The sequence below is a fragment of the Uranotaenia lowii genome, chromosome 3, assembly GCF_029784155.1.
Source record: "Uranotaenia lowii strain MFRU-FL chromosome 3, ASM2978415v1, whole genome shotgun sequence".
NCBI classification, from domain to species: Eukaryota; Metazoa; Arthropoda; class Insecta; order Diptera; family Culicidae; genus Uranotaenia; species Uranotaenia lowii.
The window spans coordinates 228,860,808-228,876,239 of NC_073693.1; the positions used below are offsets into that span (position 1 = coordinate 228,860,808).

Here is a 15,432-nt window from a genome sequence, read left to right on the forward strand (position 1 = left end):
GCCTTCTATAGACTCGAAGTTCCAAAATGTTCCTCAAAAAGCCTTTTATGAGACATGTCCGCCATTTCATGAATATGAAATGTGAACGAACATCACAAAAGGGCATATAATAAATAAATCATTTTTTTGCAATTGAAAATTGTTGAAATATATAATTTATATTGAAACTTCAACTCAAAACAACTTAAAGCTAACTCGCAAATGATTGTTTTTGAAAAGAGTAAATATTTTGACTTAATAAAATTTCGTCCAATTGTATTCACTTACCACGAATTTATCACACATTGAAAGTCAGTTGAAGCAATTCATTAATTAAATATCAAGATAAACTCAGGGATTTGTATAATTTTATGCTTAACAGTAATGAACATGGAATTCCATTTCTTTAAAACCGATATTATTTTGGCGGATGATTGATTTATACGCCGTTTCGTAATGTTTCTTAGTAATAATCAACATGCGGCTTTGCTGCTGGCCGCTGGTTGCACTTGAGGGTATTCTAGGAAGCTTATAATCACTTCGAATTGCAGCTGCCGGTAAGGCAACATCTAGGCGTGGCGTCGTGGCAGCGTGTTTGGCTATCATCTCGGAGGATCGGGTTCAAATCTGGTACCAGGACTAATTTTTCCCATTAGGTTGTTTGATTGCTTGAGTAAGCGAATCAAATGATTGTGTAGCAGAACTGGCGTGCGTGCTGGCATGTATCGAAAAGTTAAAAACAAACCAATTAAGTAAAATCAATTGAGGGAGCTGATGGGAGGAATAAAGATGGATGCCGAGAAACCAGCAGCACCACATGGGCTGGTGGTGAACAAAGTAAGAGAAGAGAGAAGAATTTTTTTTTGCTGATTAAACGTTTACTTGTGGGCTGAATAGAAGGCCGTTCAAATCTGTAATGGAACTTCAAAGTTTCAATAAGAACTTAAATTTTGGGCTGAATAAAAGGAACTTCAGCACATTGATTATGCTGATTAAGCTGTGTTCGACCTTTTTAACGAGACTTTTGGTTGCTTGGGTATAACCAGCCAATAAGAGATCCACAAAATCCTAAACGCGCGAGTTTTCCGATGGCAATGTCATGGTTCACCTTGTCGAATGCGGCAGACAGATCGGTATAGATGGCATCAGTTTGGGATTTCTTTGCAAAACTTTCATGCACAAACGAGGTAAAGGTCAGTAAGTTAGTAGTAGTTGAGCGTTGAGGCATAAATCCATGCTGGTCGTTGGAGAGGTTGTGCTTGCAGAACATGAAAATGGGATCTAAAACCATCAATTCGAAAAGTTTGGCTATAGAGTTGTTTTTGACATTTCTTACGCACACTTGCTGAGCGTGTACAGATGAGACGGAACAATTAACCTCAAAAACTCTCGGTACAAAAAACGGGCAGCCAGTCGACGCACATGGTCGTTTTTGAGGTTATTTTTTTTTTTTACAAGATGGAAATTTGACTTCAAACCATAACAGCCGGGTGTTTGCTGCCGTGTGTGGGTTCGTCCCACTAAAACCACCTTGGGCTTCGTGTGCCAGATGTGCCCCTTGGTTTCACCCTATGATACTACATCAAGGGGTAGGCTGTGCTCATGCACTTAAACATCTCACCCTTTTCCTCTTTCTCAATTTTTCCTCAATTTCTCCTTGATCATCGTTCTGCTTTATCCTTCTTCCTCCTTCTCCTTTTCCTCTATCGTCAACTTCAGACTGGTACGGAAGACCCCGAAACGTGTGCCGGTTAGGTAACGCTTTCATAATAACTCACGCCCGTCACAGCATCCACTATCCCGGGGACCTCGAAACGTGTGCCGGTTAGGTAACGCTTTCAAAGTAACTCGCGCCCGTCACAGCAACCACTTCCGCAGGATTTCTAACCACCAAGGCATGGCCGATTGAGAAACTACCAAGCTAGAATCCCGACACGACCACCCCGAATGGTATCTCCGCTTCCTTTTGCTGCAGGAAAGATCGTAGCTGAGTACGTGAGACCTTTTAAGTCCCACCACACGTATGAGTCCAGATTAGGGTTATACCGCGCCCTAAGATCGCGTTGCTTTTGAATTGAAGTGTCATAAAGGCCCAAGACCTTTCATTAGCTTGCCAAATTTGGTTGACTATCTCGCTCTCTCCGTTCATCATCTTTCCTGATCCTTATCAGATCGCGCATGATTTGCGAGATTTCGTCGACTATAGCACGCCATGACTGTTCGTCGCGACACATTTCACTCACTATGTTTTCAGCGTTCAAATTTTGAAGTTGTTGACGCCTTGAATTGAACCTGGGGCAGACAAAGATAGCATGTTCTGCCGATTCCTCCGTCTCTACGCATTCCGGGCAATAAGGCGAGCTGATAAGCTTAAACCGATGAAGGTATTGCTTAAAGCACCCATGACCCGAAAGGAACTGCGTCAGGTAGAAATTGACCTCTCCATACTTCCGATTTACCCAGTCTGAAAGTCTCGGGATTAGCCTATGCGTCCATCTTGCGTTGTTCGATGCGTCCCATTGCTCCTGCCACTTGAGCATTGACGCTGCTCGTTGAATATTACGCACTCCTCTAACAGCTCTTGCTTTGCTCTGCGTTTTTGAGGTTAATTGTCCCAAAACTGAAAAGTGTTGGTGAATCAACCTGCATAATTTCACGAACACTACCAGCGGCAAATAGGACTATAGCACACAGAGATGAAATTCCTCGGTAATTATTAACATCTTTCCTATCTCCCTTTTTATGAACCGGGGACATGTAAACTTCTTTCCACAGTGAGGGGAAGGTGGCATGGTCAAGCGAAGCTTGGAAGATAAGCCTGATAGGAGTCAACAAAGAAGGCATAAAATGCTTCGGGGAGGTAGTGTTATCTTCTAGCTCTCGGGTTAAGGAAAACAAATCTAGAGTTTTTTTTGATTACGTCGTATGAACCATTATAAACAAAAATGAGTTATTGACTGCTGTAGAGTCCACTAAATAATTGCTGGATATGCTTTTATAATGGAAAACACCGACACTTTGACAACACCACTTTTTATTGTCCGCTTGGTTCAACGGTCGAAAACTAACTGCCTTTCGCGGCAACTGCTACACTCTTAATTCATTCCACAAATATATAAGTAAACATTACACAAATTGCACTCTCATTATTATTTACTAAAGACCAATTCTACATTCCTTCTTCTACCTAAAAAAAAATCAGTAGTCCATGCTTCATTGAGAAAATTTTATGTCAGTCCTATGAAGAAAATCTTGAAGGCAGTTTGGTTTTGCGTTTCGGCCGACTTGAAGTTTGGATTGGTTCATCAAGGGTATCCTCAAGGTCCATTGCGTCCGAGTGAAGACCAGGTTGGCGATACTGACCGGTTTGTGATGTCCCTGCTTCCGAAGATGAAGATGAATCCGAAATCGAATCTGATCCTGGAATGAAAGCTATTACATTAATCATGTCTTGAATGAAAAGAATGATTTAGGTGATTTGGATTATTTTAAACTTACGAATTCTCTTTTTAGATACTTGTTCCGAAATTGTTTCCTGGTCTGATTGAGAAGGCCACTTCCGCAAATGAGAAACTGGTCGATGGTATGTAATTCCTTCATCATTGCGTACAACCGTGTCTGTTCCGTTTCGTTCAACGACTGTGAATTTTTCTAGTTTAAAGTGCGATTCCAATTTTCCGCTAGCGTAGTTTTTTAGCATTACTGTATCCCCGCCCTCAATATCGGACAGTTTCGCGTGACGGCGTTTGTCAGCGTATATTTTACCTTTCGTTTTTTCAATGAGGTCTTGCTCTCTTATTCCTTCATCACGAAACAAGTTAGGATCTGTTTTTAACGATGGCAAAAGGTCCTTAACCGGTCGTCCCGTCATCAATTCTAATGGAGCTTTTCCGGTCATCGAATGTGGCGTAGTATTGAACATGTAAACATAATTTTTCAGAGCTTTTCGCCAATCCTCATTGGTCGCCTTAGCAATCCTCAAAGCTCGTAAAATGCCCTGATTTTGACGTTCTACTAGCCCGTTCATTTGTGGCCAGTAGGGAATAGTTCGTACTAATCTGATGTTTTTTTCCACACAGTAGTTTGCAAACGCTTCGCTATTAAACGGGGGCCCATTATCACTTCGGATGGTCTCTGGATAAGTTTGCTCAGCAAAAATGTCTTCGAGAACATCAATTGTTTTGCTTGCATTCGTGCCTCTCATTTCTACGACTTTCAAAAACCGACTGTAATAGTCAACTAGTACTAAAAATGTAGAAAACTCTTTCGCTGAAAAAAAATCTATTGCTACTTCTTGCCACGCTCTATCAGGCATACTCTTGCGAAGCATAGGCTCAGGAGGTCCATCTATTCTGACTGCAGCACACCCAATACATTTTTGAATGCGATCCACAACGTCATGATCCATGTACGGCCACCAAAGCTTCTCCCTAAGAATTCTACGCATAGTGACTATCCCGGGGTGGCCACGGTGTGCAATGTCTAACGCTTTTAGTCTTAGGGCTAAAGGAAGAACTATGCGATCGTTTCTAACGAGGATTCCATCGATAATGCCAAGCTCTTTAGCAAACGCTGAATACCGAACGAGTTTCGGATGCCAGTCTTGTGACTCAATCGCTTTCATCACCTCACACAGTGTCTCATCCTTGTTTGTTTCCTTTTTTATTTCAGCCAACGATATAGCAGTCATCCCCTCACCTATGGCACAAAGAAAATGTTCGGATGGCTCGTCGAATGGTGTTTGTGATTCAGCACAAAGCCGCGAGAGGATATCAGAAATGTTCGTTGGCCCCGGAATATGCTTTATCTTGAAGTTGTAGGGCTGCAATCGCAAAGCCCACCCAAGTAACCATAAGCATTAAGCCATAACTCTTAATCAGCATTAAATCAACATTTCTAATGTAAGTTAGCATTATATCAACATTGATAATGCTTTTTAGTTTTATATAAGCATTATTAATGCATAGAAGCAATAACAAAAATTAACACTAATGATAGCACTATATGCACATATAGAGCTACTATATAAAGTTTACAAGCATTAAGACTGTAGCACTAGAACTTCCTGTTAATGCTTATATAAAGCTTTTATAAAGCGTAGAAACGTCAAACCCGCGAATGTAAACAAGAATGATTTTTTCATTCGCTGCGTGTGAGTGAGCAAGACAACAAACGAAAACAATCAGAGCGGCCCGCATAAATAAGTATTGTATCCAAACGGTTTCTTAAATAGTCAAATGACGATTTGATGAGGCGTAAAAAAACTTTTAGCAAACGATTATTCAAACTGTGAAATACATTGGTTCAATCGTGAATTCCGAATTCACAGTATTTTTAATATGTCGTTAGGTTATGTAATTGTTAAAAACTGTTAAAACACTTATATGGAGGAACTATTCCACAAACAGTTGAGATAACGTACAAAAATCACTTGTAGAAACGTTTTTAGTGCATCAAACAGTTATTGCTAAAGTTTTTCTTAAAGTTCTCTTTTATCTATACATTTACAGTAACAATTATGAAAGGATTTGACAAAACGTTACAAAAACGGTATTCGGAACCGTGCGTGAATAGATCACGCACACATACATAAATGTGTGTGGTGTTTCAAGATTTAATTAAAAAAATAACAATTTCTTTTCACTATTCGCATATTATTTTATTTTAGATTTCACACGCAGCTTTTTATTCATCTTTCATTAAATCACCGCATGCGTAATGCTTTAAAAAGTTGGTAACGGCATTATTCCGAACATCGTACGAAAATGACCAATTGTGCCAAAATCTTGACTGGCCGCACCCAGCACACTGTACTGATAGGTTCCTACGGCTGGGAAACTCGGATTGCGCCTTTGCTCGTTAAGATTGCAGCTAACCAGAACCAGTTCCGATAGTTTTTCTGCCCGGATCGAACGGCAGCCGAGTAATTTTGGTTGATGATTGCGGTCACTATCCATGAGCTCCAGGTGGCTCTAAGTAATCGGCGATTGGAGGCCATAGTTGCGGGTTTCTGCAAAAAAAACATAAACTAAATATTAATGGTAGAGTTTTTTATGTTTTTAAATGTAACTTACCGATTTTTATCCTTTTTATTTCAATTTTTAAAGTTTTATTTCCCCATAAATCGCGAAAAACTTTTACTTCGCGTGTTGTTTTTCTTCGTCTTCATATTTGACAGCTATTGGCAGTGGTGCCAGCGCTGCGTATTTTATTATTTGAGTTATTTTTTTTATTTTCAAAATTTTCACATTTGATGAAAATGTATGTGAATCGACATACTGAACGCGGCGAAACAGATGTCAATTTGTTCCACCGCTCGAGTTTGCATTGGCTGCGTCCGTAAATTAGCATCGCATCGCTCTCACTATGTCATCGGCCTAAGTTTAATCTAAGATTTCGATTATGCAGGCATTTTGATAAAAACTTGAATTATAGATCAATTTCACCGATATCAATTTGTATTCGTTATCGAATAGATATTTTGTTTAATTTAAGTTTATTTGTATAATATTTTTTGTCCATATATTTCACTAAATTTATTGATTACTATGAGTGAACTGAAAACTCTAAAAAAATATATTCACAAATGTATGCTGACTTTCTTTTTTTTAATCAACTGGCATCTATAATCAGCCTTTCAGTCATTTTTTATGTGAGTGTGTCAGTAAGGCATGAACGCTACAGATAACGGTTCGTGATCAATTTTACGATTCTGATAAATTTGGAATAAATCGTTAGTACCATTTATTCACCTTTTCAGATACCATCACTTTTTAACATAAACGTTCATGTTTCGTTCTGATCGTTGTCGAATTAAAAGTTTAGTTGTTAGCTACGTTTACAGAGATCATCACGTTTTCTGGAGCCGTAGATGTATCGTACGGACTGTTTGTGATACAGTTTTTGATTATGCGGGGGGCAGTTGCAGTTGTCTACTCCCAAAATTTTCTAATTCCTTCTCATGCATACATTGTCTATGAAGTTGTGTGACCCGAACAGTACTTGAAGTACGGGTTTTTTCACCTACCTTATCAGCATCAAGAGTGGTCGAAATGGTAAAGGCGCAAGAAAAGATTAAGGCTGCTGAGGTATCCTCGGTTCGAGACACATCAAAGTTAATTCATAATTCAATTATAATCACTTCTCATTTCATAGAACACTTCATTAAGCAAGCATAATCCTTCATTCAGTAGGTTGATTGATGTTGTAGATAATGAATTTATTTTTTAATTTTTGTTCATTTTTATAAATCAAAGAAAATTTTCCTATTTTGAATTTCCGTTTCACATCAATCATGATCAATCAATTTAAAGGTGTTCTAAGTATGCATTGTGTCATGCTTTTATACGGCTGGCGAAAAATGACGTTTTGATGGTGCTCTAATTTCGCATTTGTAATGCTTATTAAAGGCTATGTTGTGATAGCATTTATTCAGCCCGCTATTTCGCCTTTTTAGCATTAAATCTGCATTATATACGCATATAGAGCAAAACAAGCATTAATTCAGAGTTATATATGGGAATATAGTGTTGATTAAGGGCTATGTTTTAGTGCTTATGGTTACTTGGGCAGCCCTCTGCACGAGAACAAGCCCTTTTTCCCTGTTGATGTTTTCCGCCAAAAATATATTCTAGCGTTTTGTGGTCAGTAAAAATTGTAAAAACCGTGCCGAATAAGAAGTGATAAAACTTCTCCACCGCCCAGACAACTGCGAGGGCCTCACGCTGCGTTTGTGGGTACACCCTTTCAGCTTTACACCCCTATTCTTGTTTACGGCGTATCTAGCTTTCGTTCGAACGGATACTTTCGAACGAATTCGAAAAGGCTATTCTTGTTTTCGTTCGAATCAGATACGTACGAGATTGGTGTTACCAGATGAAATTCGAAATTTATAGGCAGCCCTGCGTATCAAAATGACATTTCTGGCAAGCAAATTCAATGTAAACAACCGTTCTTGTTTTGTGGGGTTGTGAAATTTTGCTCGGCGGATTGAAGTACGGAAGCCGGAAACCAGGGAAAACGCTGTACGAATGGATCTTGCCTGCCGTCAACATCACCAGCAGCAGCTAAAACGGGTGTTAAAAAGATGGCAATCGAGCCGGAGCCATTACCCGCCGGTGTTAATGATGCTTCTCTATCTCTGCTGTTCCTCCCAAGATGTACGGCCTCATTCTCGTTTGCATATGTTTAATTCTGTTCAAAATCCGCTATCAAATGAATAATTCTTCTATAATAAAATGATTTACATATTCCAACTTGCAAATTATTGATTTTTATTTTTAAAATAAACGATTTTTTTATCACTTTATTGCACTCCGCAAAAGTTAAATAATTTAAAAATCCTTGGAATTCCACTACCGGTCTTATTTAATGGCAAAAATATCTGTCAACTATTGGCTGAATTAATTTTGAATCGGAATTTCCCTATAATCATTTTATTCTCCTATTTTCTTTTAATTTTTCAAAAATATGTTGGCATCGTGTGAGAATTTTTCAATCAAACGCACTCTGTTCGCAGCATTGGACTTGCGTTTGTCAGGCGGTAGCAGAAATACGTTCGATCGAAAACGAGAATACCTACATTCGTTCGAACGAACTATGTTCGAAAAATCGAACTGTTCTTATTCGTTCGAACGAAAACAAGAATACTTTTTGGGGGAACTTTCGAACGAATGCCATTCGATCGAAAACCAGAATAAGGGTGTTAGTCAGACCCTTGGAAGCGAAGCTTATGATCCTGGGAACGTTTTGCTTATTTCTTTGCGTGAGAACCGCTCCAAGCCCAACTGGCGAAGCATCCACAAAAAGCTCAATTGAATCTTCTGGATCGAAGAACCCAAGCTGACGGACGGTGTTTGATAGTTCAAATCTCAAATCGTTAAACGCTATCAACTGATCTTCCCCAAAAACCTCGACTTCTCCTCGTACAAATTTTCGTAAAGCTTCGGTTCTTGTGGACATATTGGGGATGAAATGTCCCACAAAATTGATCAAACCCAAAAAGCTCCGCACTTCTTCTTTAGTTTTTGGAACTCTGAAGTTTTTTATAGCTGATATTTTTTCCTCTGAAGGGCTGATACCACTGGCACTAACCTTAAAACCCAAAATTTCTAGCTGATCCGTTCCGAACAAACATTTTTCTTTGTTCAATTTAGCGTTGTTTTCTCCTAAAACATGAAGAACCTCCTGCAAGCGTCTGCTTGGAAAATTTGGCCTCCTGCTAGAAACTTTGCGTTGAGTTCTACAAAATTTTGCAAAATGTCCGCGGAATCCACATTTGTTGCATTTTGCATTCTTCGCACCACAATCCCTTGAATCACTTTCATGGTCGGTAGAGCCACATCTGGAACATTCCTGATCCGATAGGGGTTTCCTTGTGCTAAAGTTTCCGAAATTTGTGTACCTTTGACGCTGTCTAGAGCTTGACGCCCTTTGAACTGCTGCTACATTCTCAGTTTCGGATACTGTTTTAAAAGGATGTATTTTTTCTTTTTGGTTCCTAAGAATTTCGCGATTCATAGCATAATTTATGAGCTCGTCTAGGTTCATTGTATTTTCTAAGCCTTTATCCCTGACGCGCTCGTCCTTTGCACCCATAGTTATTTGTTGCAAAATTTCTTTTTCCTCGCGGTCAGAAAAATCGCAACGGTTTGCTTGGGTACGCAGGCGCAAGATGAACTGGTTGAACGATTCATCGAAGGATTGTTTTATAGACCGAAAAACTTCCAGCTCAACTCGCTCGTTCCGCTTTCCAACAAAGAAGTGATTCAAGCGCTTAATCGCGTTGTCGTACTCCGGTACCTCTAGTGGCATCAATGGTACTTTAACTGGTTCGGGATAGATTTCGGTGGCAACTGGTCTGCAGTTGTAATAAAAATGCTGCAGTTTTCGGCCACCTCGAGCCAACAAGTATATAAATTTTTCATGTTGTGTTTCTATTTGTTTTATTTCCAGTATGAGTTCAAATGCTCTGTGCCACTCTTCCCACTCTCGACGGAGGTCTGAGGCATCCACGGCACCGTTGAATGGTTCTAGTGGCCACTGATCCATCTGCAACAATGGACATGATTAATGATAGAATGATCACGTGATAAAATCACTATTATGAATGGAAATAAACCCTCCAGGTGAAACGAAGATGAAGGAAAATTTAATGACAAGCCAGTTTCCATTTTTAAATAAAATACTATTCAACCCGAAAGGGAGTGATATTGCTTTATTTCAATTTTTTTTTTTGTTAAGAAACATTTCATTCATATTAAGACACATTCAGCTCTTCAGATAGATTCTGGACTAGCTTATGTACTGCGCTTCAGTTTTTTCTAACCGGACTCGCATATTATTGCTCTTCGGTAATGATTACCGGACTAGCATAGCACTTCAAAACACAATTCCGGTTTAGCTTTACTTGCACTACGACTTTTGGTCGGTCTTGCTCTTTTGGTATGAACATTCATTTTTAATAGCACTTCGGAATTTATTTTGGACCTGCTTTAGCGCTTCGATTAAAACCGGACTCGCTTAATATCTAGTTCAGCACCTTTGCATTTCCAGCACTTCGATACATCAGTCCAAATGGGACCGGCTACTATTAATCAATGCTTAACTTCTCGAATGTGTAAACATCCGCCATTTTGTTTTTTCAACCGACAAATTGGATCTTTTTCGCCCGCGGAGAAAATAAGCGCCCGCGGAGAAAATAAGCGCCCGCGGAGAAAATTAGCGCCCGCTTATGATTAGTAGACTTACCTTGAATGATCCTACCGACTGCGCCAAATTGTAGAGTCCACTAAATAATTGCTGGATATGCTTTTATAATGGAAAACACCGACACTTTGACAACACCACTTTTTATTGTCCGCTTGGTTCAACGGTCGAAAACTAACTGCCTTTCGCGGCAACTGCTACACTCTTAATTCATTCCACAAATATATAAGTAAACATTACACAAATTGCACTCTCATTATTATTTACTAAAGACCAATTCTACAACTGCAAACGGTTGATAAACATGCATTCTTTATTAGATAAAAACTTGGTTTCATTTAAACAATAAATAACTTCAATATTATGATTTGATTTTAAGACGTATGAAGACTTTATAACTTTTGAGTGTAACTTGGTTTAAACGACCTTTCGCGTTGCCCAGCATTGCCGTGCATGCAAAAGGACCTAAAAACACAGTTCGACGAGTTGGTTTATCGGTCCTTTTGCATCTTCGCAGAAAGTACGGTAGCAAAGAACTGAAAAACTTAATATAATCGGAAAGATATCATTAGTGTGAGTGGTTGTAGCTATCTCAGTGGAAAAAATTGTTGCTGGTAAGTGAAAAACACATTACTTTTAGGCTAAGCAAATTTTTAATTTATATTTTTTACCACAGTGGAAGCCAAATAAACTTGAGCGCTTTTAATGTGTTCCCTTATTCGTTGAGCGGTTATCGGAGGCGCCAGATAGTAACCAGCAATGTAAAGTCAGCGATAAAGAATGTTTTCTGAAGTCAGTCGTTTGCAGTCCCTTTTCGGCAGGCCTCTTAGAGGACTCTCGCACACATCACTGCTGCTTTCTGCTGCTACCCGGGGATAAATTTAGTACCTAAACAGGAAATTAAGAGGTAACTTTCATATGGAATACAGGTTTAGGAAATTTTTTAAAAAGTTGCAAAGCGACGTTTGTGCCAAAAATGGTATGCAGAAGGTCGCAAGTGCATATTTTCTCGAACATCTTTACTGATGCTTATAACAAACACGCTAGGACAAATCTCACATATTCTTATATCGCATACCTAATTGGTATGCCATTAAGAGCGATACTTTAAATACAAGATTAAAAAATGTCTTACGAAACTTCAACATCGATTTTCTCGAAACTCGTCAGGTGGCTCATACGACCTAATCAAAAAAAACTCTAGAAATAATATGTTGCATGGGAGGTGGGTGGTGTGACTATCTCGGGGTCGCTCATACAATGTAAGAAACTGTCACAGATTGAGTGAATAGCAAACCGGGAACTCAGGGGTGGGATTTCAAATCAGTCGCGAACCGTTTCGCCTATCGGTCCATTGAAAACATCATGAGTTCCTACAACATTGCTAGGGGTGTTCCCCTACTTTATATTTAAACAACAAATGAATTTCTAGAACAATCTGCCACCTTAATGCAAATTGATAAAATAAGATTCAAAAATATTGGATAATTCATTAATTTCGAAATGAAATAAACAAAATTGTGGGCAATCTTTTACATCTCCAGGGTTATACCTTACACAGTAAATGAAAATTACCGAGTTCGGTAATTTTTTTACCGAAATCCTAACATGTGTAAATCGTTAAACTGTTCGGTAATTTTTCCGGTAAAAAATAAACGAACATCGGTAAATCGACTCTTCATTTACCGATGTTCGTTTATTTTTTACCGAAAAAATTACCGAACAGTTTAACGATTTACACATGTTAGGATTTCGGTAAAAAAATTACCGAACTCGGTAATTTTCGTTTACTGTGTAGGTTTTAAATCTATTTGTTCAACAAACATTTTGGATTACATAAGCGCTTAAACATTTACATTTATGTGACGTCACACGTGTACTTGCGATTTCTTTTTCTGGATTTACGGAGGAAATGCGTGGGCGTTGCTTCACGATGTAATGAGCGTTACTCGGTGACTGGTCGTAACGCATCCGTTTCAGGAAATAGCCTTTGGTTTCGCGGCGCGGCTGTACGACATAACCTGTCTTTCGGACAAGATGGCGCCGATACACGTTTCGGGTGACCTTCGATAGGGTCTGAAGGCTCCTGAAAGCTGATATTTCCGCTCGAAACCGACCGTTTCGGCGAATATTAATTGGTTGCTCGGCTTCGATTGTACGACATAACCTGACTTTCGTACAAGATGGCGCCGATATCCGTTTCAGATGACCTTCGGTGACGTTTAAAGGTACCTGAAAACTCCTTTTCCCGCTAGAAACAGACCGTTCCGGCGAAAAGTTCTCTTTCTGTCCGCAGAGTTCAGTGAGTATGATGTTAGCTAAGCTGTAAACAAACAGCACGGTTTTTTGGATGTTCCCAAGGTCACACGTGGTTTCACAAGGAGCCGAATCTGGGGTTTAAGAAAAGAACAAGCAGAAAAAGGCCCTTCTTGGACCTACCCAACGCATTAATTCCTCTTTAGATATGTCTGGTTTTTCTTTTTACGCCCATTTCCTTTACCGTAAGGTGATTTTAGCAAGTACAGTTATCGCAAGTTACATTTCATAAAGTGTAATTTTAACAAATTCAGTTTAGCAAGTGCAACTATTTTGTGGAATAATCAAATCTAGCTATATTTACAAGCATTTACCTTTTTTGCGGCTACTGTTTTGTATTGATAAACTTTTCAATCAACACACGTGGTTCTGGAGAAATCCTGCACTAATTACAATGATTGGGTTAACCTCAAAATACAATTTTCAATAAGTGCCTAATTACACACCTTGAGTTTAACTTAGTACTTTTTATTCGTACTTTATTCTGCCTAGTGCTTTTTATTCCACACAGCCTAAAACATAACACCAAAAATGTTAGAAAACTCCCCACAATCACTTTAATAATAATTTAACCTTTACTACACTGAAAACGTCACGTACAACTTGCTTGTTTGAAAGTCGCGAACAGAAAGACAGCAGATTGTCCGGATATGGTTGACGAAGCTACTTGTTTTGTAGGAGCGGACAAAAAACCCGTTAAATGACATTTAGGTCCTGCTCACTCCGCTTTCTTCTCCATGAGACGACTCCGCTAGCGACCGAAAGAGGGCTAAATATGAGATGTTCAGACCAGCTCACCATTTACTCCACCTTGATGAAGCCTCTCTTGGTATAAAGCGACCGACGCTTATGAGTGTATAACTGTTATACACTCGAAGTGTCTCGGATAGTTAAGGATAAGAATGGTTCAAGGAAATTGAGGGCTATCAGTAAAACATTATTCTTGTGGCGAAGGTAACAAGTAAATATGAAACTGAGGGTTACAGTAGCTGGTATCCCATACGGGCCCGTAGAGAAGGAGTTTTTGAGCTTAGTGACTGCTTTAGAGATGGTTGTTTCCTCGACTGTAATACCGTTTAAAGAAAAGCCCATTGGTGAAACACTCCTGATGGCACAATTCAGTTGGTCGTCGGTTATTGAATATGTATCAAAGATGCTCGAGAATTTATTGGCAAAGAGATCGCAGATTCCGGAATCAGAGTTCGCCATGATGCCATCCAGGAACATGCAGGACGGTGTTCCAGGTTCATTCCGCTGATCCTTGACGTGATTCCAGAAGGATTTTGGGCTAGTCTTGAGGTTTTGCTGAATTCGACTAAGATGGTTTTGATAGCTACGTTGACTGGCATTTTTAAAGGCGGAGTTGAGTTTGCGATATTCTTCCTTGGTATGCGGAGATTTGTGCATGTTGTAATTTCGAAGGGCACGCCTTTTTGTCGCTTTCAGTTGTCACAAGCTGCTGTAGCCCATGGAGTCCGAGGATTAGCATTGGCGGTGCGTTTCGGCTCATGACGGTCGATTACGTAGTTGAGGATGTGCGAGAAAGTTTCAGGCTGCAGGGTTTGCTAGTTCGAGCTCGGATTCCCAGTCTATGGTGGCCAGTACGCAAGAAATGATATCGAAATCGGCGTTCTTATAGTCCAAGTAGAAGGGTGTGAGTTCAGCGGGGGTACACATTCTAGAGATATTTAATGTAACCAGCAAAGCCGGGTGATGTGGGCCTACTTTGACTAGCGGTGCAGGTGCTGATTCGATAGTTGGTAAACAGAATCCGTCATTGGCGAAGCAATATCAAGCATCCGGCCGTTCTCGTTTACAACACTGTTGATCTGACGTTAGGTTGCTCTACACAAAGAGTCTAGAATAATGTTCGAAGAAGCCGAAAAAGAAGAGCGTTCAGGATCAGGATACAGAAAGCTATCTTGGCTGGAACACCACTTTAACTTGGCATGTTAAAATCGCCTAAGACGATTATGTCATCTTCTGGAGCGCAGAAAGAGCTTATTTTAGAGATGCAACGTGAGAATAATTCAGCTTTTCTCTGATTCAGGTTTTTATCACTTCTTCAATTTTTGTAACTTTTGTCATAACATATATGTTATTAATTTATTATTAATTTTAACATATATATATATTTGTTTTTTTTGTAGTTTATGGCATTCTTTTTTAAATATTTTTAATGTTTAAAATTTTTTATTTTTGTAAAATTTATTATTTTCCTAAATTTTGTTATTTTGTTAGATTCCAGAGTTTTGTAATTTACTTTATTTTTATAATTTCTGTTGCTAAAACATTTGTAATCATTATTATTTTTACTATGGCCAAATGTGAGGAAGTGCGATTGGCTGCAAGTCGTGCGCGTGGAACATAATTTGTTTTGAAGGACCAACCGACGGAGTGTGGAGTGGAGCTCAGTAGTGTATATTATGG

The 15,432-nt window shown here is 39.2% G+C and overlaps 1 protein-coding gene and 1 long non-coding RNA gene across 2 annotated transcripts; one reads left to right on the forward strand and one right to left on the reverse strand.

The window, feature by feature from the left end:
- Positions 1-3,011: 3,011 nt before the first annotated feature.
- LOC129756251 (uncharacterized protein K02A2.6-like) lies at positions 3,012-4,423 on the reverse strand. Its single transcript, XM_055753058.1, has 2 exons — positions 3,478-4,423; positions 3,012-3,399 (listed from the first exon to the last, which is right to left on the reverse strand). Exons 1-2 carry the CDS (start codon positions 4,385-4,387, stop codon positions 3,218-3,220), a joined length of 1,092 nt encoding a protein of 363 aa, XP_055609033.1. The 5' UTR covers positions 4,388-4,423; the 3' UTR covers positions 3,012-3,217.
- LOC129756252 (uncharacterized) lies at positions 3,196-10,131 on the forward strand. Its single transcript, XR_008739425.1, has 3 exons — positions 3,196-3,344; positions 3,493-3,562; positions 9,934-10,131. It is a non-coding gene; the product is annotated as an uncharacterized LOC129756252 (long non-coding RNA).
- Positions 10,132-15,432: the final 5,301 nt, after the last annotated feature.